Source organism: Myotis yumanensis, unplaced genomic scaffold, assembly GCF_028538775.1.
Source record: "Myotis yumanensis isolate MYYU_CA2020_CCGP unplaced genomic scaffold, mMyoYum1.0.hap1 SCAF_23, whole genome shotgun sequence".
Taxonomy (NCBI): domain Eukaryota; kingdom Metazoa; phylum Chordata; class Mammalia; order Chiroptera; family Vespertilionidae; genus Myotis; species Myotis yumanensis.
In genome coordinates, this window is record NW_027223774.1 from 3,052,135 (window position 1) to 3,065,549 (window position 13,415).

The following is a 13,415-nucleotide window of genomic DNA, read 5'->3' on the forward strand; positions in this document are numbered from 1 at the left end:
GGACCTATATGTTTGTCTTCCCATCTCAGCCCAAAATACTGCCCTGCATACCCCAGGCCCAGCAGCTCAATACATTTGAAATGGAGGGCCCCAACTAAAGCTGGCTACAACCTTTTCCTGGATTGGGGGCTCTTATGGAAAAGACTAGAACTAGGGTTTCCTTAAGCCCAGCCCGAAGCAAACACTTCTGCAGACCAGGCCTGCAGGGGCTCCTTCCCAGCCCCGAGCTCCGAATCTGGTGCGTGGAGGCTGTGAGCTTCCTAGACAAACTTGCCTGGGCATTTTGCTTCAAGAATCCCCCTCCTCTGCACCTGGCAGGACCCAGGGAAATTTTTACCGGGTAGAGAGGGGTGATAAGAAGGGTCTGCACATGCCCGGCCAGTACGGCTCAGTGGTTGAGCGTCAGCCTATGAACCAGGAAATCACAGTTTGATTCCCGGTCAGAGCACATGCCCGGGTTGTGGACTCGATCGCCAGTGCGGGGCCTGCAGGAAGCAGCCGATCCATGATTCTCTCTCATCACTGATGTTTCTATTTCTCTCTCCTTCTTTTCTCTCTGAAATCAATAAAAATATCTTTTTAAAAAAAAGAAGGGTCTGCACAGGAGCTGCTTCGTGGAGAACGGGTAGGTGGGGAAACTGAGGCCAAGAGAAGGAGTGGGGTGAGTCAAAAGCTGCCTGGGTTACCCCAATGCGGGGTTTCAGTAAATGTGGGGCGGAGCCTCAGATGCAGGGGAAAAGGCCTGCAGGTGAGGGACCAGCGCAACCTGCAAATAATAGGGGCGGGGCGGGGCCAGAGCAGGGGCGTGGCCACGATGAGGGCGGGGCCGAAAGGCCTAGAACAAGGGCGGGACCTCAGGTGGTGGGGAGGAGCAGAGTGGTGGAGAGGGCGGGAACATGGATGTGGGCGGGGTCTCCTGGAGGCGGGGCCAGACCTGGGAGGGGCGGGGCATACACCAGGGCAGGGGTGGATCTCGCCAGGAGGATGAAGAAACAGGGCTCGCTAAGGGGCGGGACGCGGGACGGGGCGGGGCTTAGCGGGAGAGGCCGCGAGGGGCGGGGCCTGTGCGAGGGGCGGGGCCACCGCGGTAACCGGTCGGGTGGGTCGGGCTTAAGGGCAGAGCAAACGCCGCCGCCCCAGCTACGGAGTTGGGTGGGTGCGCCGGAAATGTTCCCGATGAGACCTGCGTATTTCCGGTCAAGATGGCGGCGCCCACGAGAGTCAGGTGCGGGCGACTCTGTCTTCAGTAGCGGCGGCGACTCGAGGCCCGGAGAGGTGAGGCGCGCCCCGCTCTGGCTCCCCTCTTCGGAGAGGAGGGAGGAGATTCGTTGATAGGACGACCCAAGGGGGGAGCTGGTTGCTTTGGAGGCGGGACAGCGGCGTTGCTAAGAGACGGGGACGCGCGCACTGGACATCGGGGAGGGGGTTGCTAGGAGAGTGGGTGGGGCCTGTTGCTAGGGAGGGAGGCGGGGCTAGTGGCTTTGGGGAAGGGTCCCGCAGGTTTGAAAGAAGGAAAGGAAGCGGGCAGTGGTTAAGTGGGTGTGGGCAGAGCGGTTCCGTGTCATGGGGGGGCGCCGGGCTCCCCTAAAACGCCACCTTCTCAGCAGACCCCCAGGAGTCGACCCTCCAGGACACCAGAGCTCCTTCCGCGGTGACCCTCCCCTACCCCGCAACACACGCTCCCCTTCTCCACAAGCAGCCCATGGCGGACCAAGGCTCGGGGGGCAACCGCCTCCCCCTGGCGCTGCCCCCAGCCTCCCAGGGCTGCTCCTCCGGCGGCGGCGGCGGCGGCGGCGGCGGCTCCTCCACGGGGGGCTCGGGCCACCCCCCGCACCCGCGCAACCTGCAAGGCCTGCTGCAGATGGCCATCACGGCGGGCTCTGACGAGCCGGACCCCCCTCCGGAACCCATGAGTGAGGAGGTAAAGGGTGGGGTGCAAGAAGCCGGGGGAGGGGCGTGGGGACAGCTATATCTGGGGAAGCATGGCTCGGGGGGCTGGGAGCTGGAGTTTTCCGGGGTTTGGGGGGGGGGTGCGGGAGGCCGGGTGTGACGGCGCATCGGCTATTATCTGTGCTAGATGCGGTCCTTGTAGCCGAGATGAGGGTCAGATCTCAGAACTGTCGGAGGGGGCAGATCCCCGGGGGTTCCATGCTGGGAGGTAGACTAGCCTCGTGGGAGAAAGAAAAGCAGACAAAGCTGGATTCCGCCGCATCCAGCTGTGTGACCTTGGGTATCACTCAGTCTCTCTGGGCCTCAAGGTCCCCATTTGCAAGTTGAGGATGATAAGAGTAACGGCACTCAGGGCGGTTCTGAGGTTGCAGTTGCAGTAGCGCTCCTGCAGGCAGCTGGGGCTCCCAGCGGGTGTGGTCAGCTGGTTGAGGGTGGTCCCAGGCACCCAGAGGTCACCTGTTTCCTGTTCCTGGTCAGGGTACATGCCCGGGTTGTGGGCTTGATCCCCGGGTGGGAGGGTTGCAGGAGGCAGCTGATCAGCATGTCTCTCATATCAATGCTTCTAATCTCCTTTCTCTGTCTAAAATAGATAACAATAATAATAATAATAATAATAATAAATATTTTTTTAGCCCTAGCCGGTTTGACTCAGTGGATAGAGAATTGGCCTGCAAACTGAAAGGTCCCAGGTTCGATTGTGGTCAAGGGCACATGCCCGGGTGGTGGGCTCGATCCCCAGTGGGGGACTTGCGGGAGGCAACCGATCCATGATTCTCTCTCATCGTGGATGTTTCTATCTCCCTCTTCCTTCCTCTCTGAAATCAATAAAAATATATTAAAAAAATAAAAATAAAAATAATTAATATTTTTTTAAAAAGAGCACCAGGCTCTGTGGACCGACTGTCTGCTTAGGTCTGACCACAGGCTTTATAGATGGCTGACTGTGTGATCTTGGGCAAGTCACAGCCTTTCTGTGCCTCAGTTTCCACATCTGTGAAGTGGGTTGTTTTGGAGGTTAATAGCAATATTGCCTTTAATGACATTTCGTCAGTGATGGTGGTTGCCGTTCAGGCATACCTCCTTTTACTGTGCCTCACGGATGCTGTCCTTTTTACAAACTGAAGGCAAGATCCTCCACCAGCAAAAAGATTAGGACTGGCTTTCTTGTGATCCTCGCTTTATTGCTGTGATCTGGAGCCGAGCCCCCAATATCCCCTGTATACAAAAACTCCTGCTCATGCAGCTACATCCTCGATGTCTTTGAACCTTAGGACAATGAGCTGGGAAACAGGCCCAGAAGGATTAGCCTCCTGCCCACATTTTCCCAGTGCTGTGTCCTCAGAGCCCTCAGACGAGTACAGGCAGTTAACACAAACACTGTGCATCCGAGAAATAGAAGGAAAAAATTCCAGTGGCCAGTTCTCGGCTCTCACCATATCGGATGGAACAGCAACATCAGTTACTGCCCCTTCCTCGATCTCTTTCTTCACTTCGCTTCCGGAGCAACACAGTGTCCTGGCCCTCCCCCTCCCCACTGGCCCTTCCCCCCATTTCCTCTCGGTTCACCCATGTTCTCCAGCCTCTGAATAGTGGAGGCACTGGGACTCTCCTTTCTCATTATCTTTTATTTTCTTAAAATTATATTTTTATTGATTTCAGAGAGGAAGGAAGAGGGAGAGAGAGAGAGAAACATCAAGAAGATTGGCTGCCTCCTACCCATTCTGCACAGGGAATCGAGCTCAAAACCCAGGCATGTGCCCTGACTGGGAATCGAACCGTGACCTGGCTCACAGGTGGAGGCTCTACCACTGAGCCACGCCAGCGGGGCCTCATTATTTGTTTTAAAATATATTTTTACTGTTTGTTTGTTTGTTTTTAAGAGAGAGAGGGAGGGAAAGGAGAGAGAGATAGAAACATTGATTGGCTGCCACATGCAGGCCCCGTACTGGGGGTCAAATCCGAAACCCTGGACATGTGCCCTGACCTGGACTCGAACCTGTGATCTCTTGGTGCTTGGGTTGGCGCTCAGCCAACTGAGCCACATGGGCCGGGCCAGGCCTCTCCTCTCATTTGCACTCACTTCCTGTGTGAGCTCATGTCCTGTAGAGCTTTACTCTCAAACGTGTACCTATCCACCAGACGACACGGGCAATGTGTGGAGACATTCTCGGTTGTTGCAAGCTATGGTGTCTCACGGGTCGCGGTCAGGGGTGCTGCTCAGCCTCTGGCACCACGCGGACAGCCCCCACCACGGGACTGTCCCGCTCAAGGCTGCGAAACCAGGTGTCGCCTGGGCCTTCCCTCTGAACTCCAGGCAGCCTGCTCAGCACTTCACCTCAGCGTGTAATAGATCCCTCAAACATAACACATTAACAGCGGCTCTAGGCTCTGGACAGGTACTAAGTGGGTTAGAGCATCGTCCTGATGTGCCAAGGTTGCAGGTTCGATCCCGGGTCAGGGTGCATACAAGAATCAACCAATGAATGCATGGATGGGTGGAACAAGAAGCCATTGTTCCTCTCCCCCTCCCCCTCTCTCAAAAACCAAACAAACAGCTCAGATGGTCTGGCTCAGTGGTTGTGCGGCGACCTATGAACCAGGAGGTCACGGTTCGATTCCCAGTCAGGTCACGTGCCCGGGTTGCGGGCTCAATCCCCAGTGTGGGGCGTGCAGGAGGCAACCGATCCATGATTCTCTCTCATCATTGATGTTTCTCTATCTCTCTCTTTCTCCCTTCTGCTCTCTGGAATCATAAAGAAATATGTAAACAAACAAACAAAAAACCAAGTTCTAATCTTCTGTCCTACACCTGCTGCCCTGGCATCTCCTTCTAGGGAGTCAGGACAGACACCGGGGAGCCCTGCCTCCTCTGCCCCCCGCCCCACATCCCGTCTCTCTGTAGATCTCGTGTCTAGACACGTCTGTCAGTAGAAATGAAGCTCCATAGATCGTGTTGATTGAAGGAACTGTCGGCGCTCGATGTTGGCAGTCATTGACAATGACCGTGATTCCTGAATGAACTTATTGATGAATTCACCCACCTTGTCCCCAGAGGCGCCAGTGGCTGCAGGAGGCCATGTCGGCCGCCTGCCGGGGCCAGCGGGAGGAGGTGGAGCAGATGAAGAACTGCCTCCGAGTGCTGTCCCAGCCCACGCCCTCCTCGGCCGGTGAGGCTGAGCTGGCCGTCGACCAGCAGGAGCGTGAGGGGGCCCTGGAGCTGCTGGCTGACCTGTGTGAGAACATGGACAACGCCGCAGGTACCCCCCCTGCCCGCCCCCAGCCGCCGGTGCCACCCCGCTGCCTCCTGCCTGGCCCCCTCCTCAGCGTGTGTGCGGCTGGGCTGCGGCTCATGGCGTATGTGGCCTTCCCCACCCAGTGTGAAGTGTTCAGGGTCCTTCCCGGCTGTTGCCGACCTTGAACTTGATTCCTTTGGGCGGCTGGTGCCCCTGGTGTGGATGGAGAGCGCCGGCCACGGGCGCCTGGGGCGTGTCCCCTTTGGCTGTTCTGAATTCTGCTGCTGTGAACGCAGCAGTCCGAGTTTCTGCCTGAGCCCCCAGGCTCGAGTCCTGGGAGTGGCCATTGGTGACTCTGGGTAACTCTCTCCCCAGTACCACCTGATCTATGCAAACGTGGCTTGCCGACCCCGGCCCAGTATGCGGTTCTCCCACAGGGGTTGTGCTGGTTGTAGGGTGTGTGGGGGTCAGCGCTGGCATTTCATGGGCTGGAGCCTGGGACCTAACCCCCACATGCTGATTTTGTGGAGACACAGCGACCTGGGAGGGACCCCGCTGGTGCTGGAGAGAGCCAGCACAGGTCGGCCTGCCCCTCCGGCCTCACCTGGAGCGCTGGTTTGCTCTGGCTGCCGTAACAAAGGACCACGGGCTGGGCAGTTTAAACAGCAGACGTGGCCCGGCAGGCATGGCTCAGTGGTTGAGTGTCGGCCTATGAACCAGGAGGTCAGGGTTCAGTTCCCAGTCGGCATATACCCGGGTTGCAGGCTTGATCCCTGGCTGGAAGTGCAAGATCAAGGTGTGGGCAGGGCTGGCTGCTTCGGAGGCCCCTCTCCGTGGCTTTCACATGGCTGTCCCGTCCCGTGTCCTCACTTGGTCTCCCCCTGGGGTGTCCGTGTCCTGTTCTTGTCAGGGCACCAGCCATGTGGGGCCAATCCGGTGATGTCATGTCACCTTACGCACCTATCTTAGGCCCCATCTCCACATACAGCGCATTCTCAGGCACTGGGGAGGGGAGGGCTTCAAGGAATGGATTTGGCACAGCTCAGCCGTAACACTGGTTCTCCCCCCCTCTCTGCGACACAGACTTCTGCCAGCTGTCGGGCATGCACCTGCTGGTGGGCCGGTACCTGGAGGCGGGGCCCGCGGGGCTGCGGTGGCGGGCAGCCCAGCTCATCGGCACGTGCAGCCAGAACGTGGCGGCCATCCAGGAGCAGGTGCTGGGCCTGGGCGCCCTGCGCAAGCTGCTGCGGCTGCTCGACCGGGACCCCTGCGACTCGGTGCGCGTCAAGGCCCTCTTCGCCATCTCCTGTGAGTGTCCGGGCTGCGGGGGAGGGGCCTGGAGCTGGCCCGGGAGGCGGGCCCTGTAGGGATCCCCTGGGGGCAGAGGGAGCGGGGCCTCCTTTGTTCATTCACCCCCAGTACCAGTCAGGGTCTGTGCTGGGTGCTGGGAACAGGGTGGTGAGTTTGCCGACCTCCTGCCGGTCGGAGAGCCAGGTCCTAGGGACTCAGGGCTGTCACTCAGCTTAAGTGACGGTGCCATCGGGTTCTCAGCCTCCGCCTGTTGATGGTCCTCTCCCTGGAGCTTGTGGGCGGGGCTGGTTTCAGTTTCTCGTGTGGGTTGGTCTTTCTGGGGACCCGTCCTCATCCTGGAGCCCACCCAGAGCCACATCATTAGAAGAAGGAGGCTCGCCTGGCTGGGGTGGCTCGTTGGTTGGAGCGTTGTCCCACGTACCGGAAGGTTGTGGGTTCGATTCCCCGTCAGGACACATACCTAGGTTGTGGGTTCCATCCCTGTCAGGGTGCACGAGGGAGGCAGCCAATTGATGCACCCCTCACACCGATGTTTCTTTCTCTCTAATGTCAATTTTAAAAAACATTTAAAAAGAAGAAAAGGTGCTACTATCACCAGGAAATTCCAAGGGAGTTGGGGACTCGGTGTCAGGAGTGGAGGACAGAGACCAATTACAGTGGGGCCTTGACTTACGAGTTTAATTCGTTTGGAGACCGAGCTCCTTAAGGAGCTCGTTAAGGAGCTCGTTAAGGAGCTCGTTAACTCAAATTACTCTGTCAACTCAATGCAAAAAACCGGAGGAGAGACAGCTGGTATCTCAAAAAACTCGTTAGTCAGGACACTTGTAAGTCAAGGCCCCACTGTATGTATTATGTTCCCTGGGATAAGGTGGGGGAGCGTGGATAGGAGATTCTGGGGGGAGGAAGGAGTTCTGGCGAGGGAAGGAGTCTTGGAGGAGACGGCATTTGGAAAGTCACATCCAAAAGTAGGGAGACAGATGGACAGACTGGCCCGGGGCAGCCCCGCGGGGAAGGGCGACAGAGGGACTTGGGGCCCCGGAGGTACCACGACCAGAGGCTGGTAGGGGACAGATGGACAGTTTTCTTTAAATGGCTTAATTGTATCAGTGAAAATACACCTTTAGGCCCGGCCAACGTGGTTCCATGGTTGAGCGTCGACCTGTGAACCAGGAGTCACAGTTGATTCATGGTCAGAGCACATGCCCAGGTTTTGGGTTCGATCCCCAGTGGGGGTGTTCAGGAGGCAGCGAATCAGTGATTCTCTCTAATTGTTGATGTTTCTCTCTCTCTCTCCCTCTCCCTTCCTCTGAAATCAATAAAATAGATTTAAAAATACATATACCTTTAAGAAAAGATAATGCTTGTGAAGCACAGGCCCATAAAAATTGATGATGGTGATGATGATGGCGATGATGATGGTGGTGGTGGTGGTGATGATGATGATGGTGATGATGGTGATGATGGTGATGATGGTGATGATAGTGATGATGTTGGTGATGGTGGTGGTGATGGTGGTGATGATGGTGATGATAGTGATGATGATGATGATGATGGTGATGATGATGATGTTGGTGATGGTGATGTTGGTGATGGTGGTGATGATGATGATGGTGATGATGGTCACTGTGACTTTGAGGCCCATCCTCTCTCCCCTCCCCAGGCCTCGTCCGGGAGCAGGAGGCTGGGTTGCTGCAGTTCCTCCGGCTGGACGGCTTCTCGGTGTTGATGCGGGCCATGCAGCAGCAGGTGCAAAAGCTCAAGGTCAAGTCAGCCTTCCTGCTGCAGAACCTGCTGGTGGGCCACCCAGAACACAAAGGTGGGGTGGCCAGGGCAGAGGCTGGGATGGTCCTGGAGGATGGTGGTGGGGGCAGGGAGTGCACAGAGGGGGGGGCGCCCTCTGACCCCGAGTCCTTCCCCCAGGGACGCTGTGCTCCATGGGGATGGTCCAGCAGCTGGTGGCCCTCGTCCGAACAGAACACAGCCCCTTCCACGAGCACGTGCTTGGAGCTCTGTGCAGGTGCGCGGGGGCGAGGGAGCACGTTCCGGGGCGGGTGCCCCCCTCCCAGAATGCACCACTGGGCTCCGGCCTCCTTTTTCCTGGGTCCCAGGAGTGTGGGGCTTCCCCTGCGGAGTGCTGGCCCTCTCCGAGCCTGTGTCCTCACCTGTAAGGGGAGTGACGCAGCAGCCCACGGAGGAGTGGGGGGAAGGCTCTCTTTCACCCCGCACCCCCCACGGTCCAAGGGAATCAGCGTCTGAAAATGACTGGATGGGGCAGCCGAGCAGGCGGGCAGCGGCCCCAGCCAGGCCCTGTGCTCAGTGCCCTGTTTTGTGCAAGTCCCATGAGATCCGCTTTGCAGCGGGGGAGACTGGGGTTCGGTGTGGGGCGCTGTCTTTCCCTGGCCGCCAGGGCGTGTGTGTGTGTGTGTGTGTGTGTGCGCGCGCGCGTGTGTGTGTGTGTGCGTGTGTGTGTGTGTGTGTGTGTGTGGAGGGAGGTGCCAAGAACTGCTGTCCTGTGCCCGCAGCCTGGTGACGGACTTCCCCCAGGGCGTGCGGGAGTGCCGGGAGCCGGAGCTGGGCCTGGAGGAGCTGCTCCGGCACCGCTGCCAGCTGCTGCAGCAGCACGAGGAGTACCAGGTGGGCCGCCCTCCGCCCTTCACCCGCCTCCGGGTCTGTTCTCCACGCTGGTCATGTTCATTCACGTCTCTCCCATCCCCTGTGCAGCCAACGCCCCTGCCACCTCCCATGTGCCTCACACTGTCCCAGGGAGTTTCTTAAAGGGCTAACAAATTCATTTAATCACTATCCACGTTATTTACATTGCATTCAAGTATTTAGTAATTAAATATTAGATCAATAAATACATAAGTGATAAATAGCAGGCAATTACATCTTGAATTAAATAGGTAAGTAACAAGTACATGGTAAAGAACTCCTTAGATATTAGATAACAGTGATCCAGCTCAGGAGCCAATGACATAGATAAGAAATCAGTGGTAGCTCATTTGATAGTTAATTGTATGGATAGTAAGTAACACGTGGTAAGTAGCTCAGGTATTTACATCGATAACGAGCCGCAGATAAGCGATGAGCACAGCCTGTTCCGAGCTCCCCACCTCTCGCGGTGCATGTGGCTTCCGAGGTGCTCTGTGCACAGACAAGCACACGTGCCTGTGACTTCTCCTTCCTTCCCCGCGTGCTGCCCGTGATCGTGTCCTGAGCGCCGTGTGCTCCTGGCCTCGCCCCTCTCCTGGCGTCTCAGGTGCACACTCTTTCCCCTCCTCCTGTCGCTGCCCTTCTGGATGGACATGTTTCCACGCTGAGCACTAACACTGCTGACAGAAGAACCTCTCGCGTATGTTGCTTCCTGTGTGTACGTCTACAGAAGTTCTAGGAAGGGAGAGGCCGAGTTAAAGTGCCATAAGGGTCAAGTTACGCTCTAGCCAGTTTGGCTCAGTGGCTAGGTCATCGGCCTGCGGACTGCAGGTTTCCAAATTCGATTCCGGTCAAAAGGCACCCACCTCAGCTGCAGGCTCGAACCCTGGCTCTGTGGAGGCAACCAGTCGATGTCTGTCTTTCACATCAATGTTTCTCTCTCTCTCTGTCTCTCCTCTCCCTTCCGTTTTCTCTAAAAATCAATGGGAAAATACCCTCAGGTGAGGATTAACAGCAACAAAAGGTGAGGTTACAGGGCTGCCCAGTTGCTGTCCCTGGAGGTTGCACAGGTCCGCGTGCAGCCACAAGGGTCCCCAGCGGCCTGGCCAGGCTGGCCCCAAACCATTGGGCCTTTTTCCAAGCTGATGGGTGGATCCAGCTGCCATTTGCGTTTCTCCCGAGTGAAGTGGGGCCTCTTTTTCCTTTCTTGTTAACCGCTCATGCACATCCGGTGTGATGAGTCGCAATTATTTTCACCACCAACTTGGTTCTCTTTCCGGCATCTCGGTGCCAGGCAGACACCTTGTATGTTTCTGCGTCCAGCCCTTCAGTGCTTGCTTTCCCGGCTTCTGGAGTCTGTATCCGGGGGAGGGGTTCTCAGTGGGATGAGTAGGGTGAGTGGTGGCAGGGAGTTAGAGCCTGAGTGAGCTGATGTGAGGGCAGACCAGTGGGGAGTGACCAGAGGCTGGAGACCCCGGGGTCCAGTTCAGGAGACCAGACGTGGGTGAGAAGAGAAAGAGGGAGCCGGGGATCTGAGCAGAGGTCGGAGAACCCGGGAGGCTTCGGCCGGCAGGGGCCGAGCAGCGAAGAGGAGTGGTCTTGGGTGGGGGGTTTAGAGGCACTCAGGGCGCCCGCTCTTGCCCCTGATCCAGGAGGAGCTGGAGTTCTGCGAAAAGCTGCTGCAGACCTGCTTCTCCAGCCCCACGGACGACAGCATGGATCGGTGAACCCGGCGCTTCCGGCCCCCTCTCCGTGGGAACCCTAGGCCTCTCGCCTCCCGGCCATGGGGCCCTCTCCCAAGGGAGAGCAGGGCCTGCTGGTGCCGGGCCACCCCGTGCCAGCCCGTCTCTGCTCAGCCCCCTGGAGGGGCCCTGGGAAAGGCACCGGCCCCTCGGACCGCCCCCCCCCCCCCCATGCTTTCACTCCACCCCCCATAGCGTCCACACTGTCTTCCAATAAAGGTGTCGCTCTCCCTCCTTTGCAGCAGCCTCTGTCACCTCCCCTGGAGGGTGCCTGGGGAGGGGAGGTGGGGCTCAGTCCTAAGGGACCCGGGGAGCCACCGAGGGGACGGAAGTGGGCGGGACCTGGGAATAAAGTGCTGCTCTCGGAAACCCAGAGCCATTGTCGCCTGTCATTTCCCAGCCCCTCGAGGGGGAGTGTGGGGCGCACCCACTCCTTTTCTCGGCCACCATCCTCGCTGATTTCTCCTCCATTTGGGGAAACCCCCACGGTAGATTCTCACCCAGCAGGCCCCAAGGCTGAAGCCCTCTTCTTGCCCAGCATCCAGGGCAAGGCGTGTCATGTGACTGCAGCCCCACCAATCAGAGCCCTCCCTGCGGCCTGCTGGGCAGCCACTGACAAGGTGGGAGGGAGCACGTGTGCCAACAGCGGGTGGCGCTGCCCAGAGGGTGGAGGCTGGTCTGTGCGCCCAGGACAAGCCCCTGGTTGGGCGTGGGGTAACTTCCCATCTGCAAAGCACCGAGCCTTCTCTCCAGCCTTCTCAGATTGGGGGGGGGGGGGGGGGTTGCCTTGCCTCCTTTAATAAATTGCTTTTCAGATTAAAGGAGGTTTCACGGGCAGCGACCAACAGCCCTGACCGCTGTCATTTTTCAGACGCGGAAGCTGAGCCCAGGATGGTTAGTCCATGGCCAGGTTCACTCGGCCAGGATTCAGACCTGGGCTCACCCCAAACCGGGTTCCTCTGCCCTGTACGTACACTGGCTTCCTAGCCCCGTCTGTCGCCAAACTAATTCCTATGCAATTTCCTGGCACCCCTGGAACTTTGGAGGGGCCCGTTACTTTCACCCCTCCTCCCACATTCAGGATAAGTGGAAGGTGGTTACAGGATCCAAGAATCGGAGGTCAAGTGCCACCTCCGTTCCTGTTAACGCCACTCACAGAAGGTGGCCGTAGCCTTGTGCTTCTCCACCCCAGCATCTGACACCCTCGTCCACGTGGTCACAGGCAGCCCTGGGCGAGCGCGGACCTCTGACTTCACCCCCGCAGCTCCAAGCTGTGAGCATGCCACATGCCCCTCAGGTGGCGGTGGACTGTCACTCCACATTCCCACCTGAGGCAAGGACCGCAAAAGCACCCCATGGCAACAGACACCCTGGAGATAGCAAGGACCAGACGAGGCATGGCGGAAAAATCTAATTACGGACATGTGGTCATCAGTGAGTGCAAGGAAATGAGAACCATTAGGGCAATTAGAAGCTAACAGATGTAACAGGAGAGTGTTTTCAACATGACTCAATTACTCGTAAATGTCCTTGAGCCCTGGCCGGTGTGGCTCAGTGGATAGAGCGTCAGTCTGCGGACTGAAGAGTCCTGGGTTCGATTCCGGTCAAGGGCACATGCCCGGGGTTATGGGCTTGAGCACCACTAGGGGGCGTGCAAGAGGCAGCCGATCAATGATTCTCTCTCATCATTGATGTTTCTATCTCTCCCACTCTCTTCTTCTCTGAAGTCAATATATTTTTAAAAAATGTAACTGAATTGTAAAAGGTCACTCTGCAGGCTAAAAACAGAAGTTTTAGCCTGGCGGTTGTGGCTCAGTGGTTGAGCGGCCACCTATGAACCAGGAGGTCACGGTTCAATCCCAGTCAGGGCACATGCCTGGGCATTGGGCTCCGTCCACATTGTGGGGCGTGCAGGAGGCAGCCAATCAATGATTCTTATCATTGATGTTTCTCTCCCTGAAATCAAAAAATATTTTTTAAAAATAAATAAATAAAAGTTGAGGCCTTACACAAATTTACTCTTCTTACCCTTGCAGTGGGCCTGCAACATGGGCAAGGGGTGGCTATGAAAGTTGGGGAAACTGAGGCTCAGAGCCAGATGGGACCCTGCTGAGCATTGACACAAGGCCTGGGAGAACCTTTCCAGTCGATGCTGTTAGAGGATTTTTTGTGCGGCAATGAAGGCACGGCCGGGGCAAATGCCTGGTGTTGGGACTGAAGTCAGCCCGCAGCCAGAAAAGGCGTCGGGGAAATAGAGAAATAAGATGGTGGGCCCTAGCCGGTTTGGCTCAGTGGATAGAGCATCAGCCTGCGGACTCAAGGGTCCCAGGTTCGATTCCAGCCAAGGGCACATGCCCTGGTTGTGGGCTCCATCACCCCAGTAGGGGTCGTGCAGGATGCAGCCAATCAATGATTCTCATCATTGATGTTTCTATCTCCCTCTCTCTCCCTTCCTCTCTGAAATCAATCTTAAAAAAAGGATATTGTTTTTAAAAAAGAAATAACCGGGCGGGACCCCCGCACGAAT

The 13,415-nt window shown here is 57.2% G+C and overlaps 1 protein-coding gene across 4 annotated transcripts; it reads left to right on the forward strand.

Annotated features, from left to right (window-relative positions):
• Window positions 1–1,151: 1,151 nt before the first annotated feature.
• On the forward strand, window positions 1,152–11,120 carry HSPBP1 (HSPA (Hsp70) binding protein 1). 4 transcript variants are annotated; one of them, XM_070401955.1, is made up of 8 exons: window positions 1,159–1,275; window positions 1,605–1,921; window positions 5,003–5,207; window positions 6,267–6,491; window positions 8,155–8,310; window positions 8,415–8,511; window positions 9,017–9,128; window positions 10,799–11,120. In XM_070401955.1, the coding sequence occupies exons 2-8, from the start codon at window positions 1,703–1,705 to the stop codon at window positions 10,871–10,873; spliced, it is 1,089 nt and encodes a 362-aa protein (XP_070258056.1). In that variant the 5' UTR covers window positions 1,159–1,275; window positions 1,605–1,702; the 3' UTR covers window positions 10,874–11,120. The 4 variants fall into 4 exon arrangements, with proteins under 4 accessions (XP_070258058.1, XP_070258056.1, XP_070258055.1 ...); XM_070401954.1 differs by having other exon boundaries at window positions 1,608–1,921; XM_070401957.1 differs by lacking the exon at window positions 10,799–11,120 and having other exon boundaries at window positions 1,152–1,275; window positions 1,608–1,921; window positions 8,155–8,288; window positions 9,017–9,108.
• The last annotated feature ends 2,295 nt before the right edge of the window (window positions 11,121–13,415 follow it).

Bases quoted from the DNA above. Each gene is read 5' to 3' on its own strand.
- HSPBP1 (XM_070401955.1), top strand. From the start codon at position 1,703: ATGGCGGACCAAGGCTCGGGGGGCAACCGCCTCCCCCTGGCGCTGCCC. The intron at 6,492-8,154 runs GTGAGTGTCCGG...TCCCCTCCCCAG, and splicing joins GGCCCTCTTCGCCATCTCCT to GCCTCGTCCGGGAGCAGGAG. The intron at 9,129-10,798 runs GTGGGCCGCCCT...CCCCTGATCCAG, and splicing joins AGCAGCACGAGGAGTACCAG to GAGGAGCTGGAGTTCTGCGA.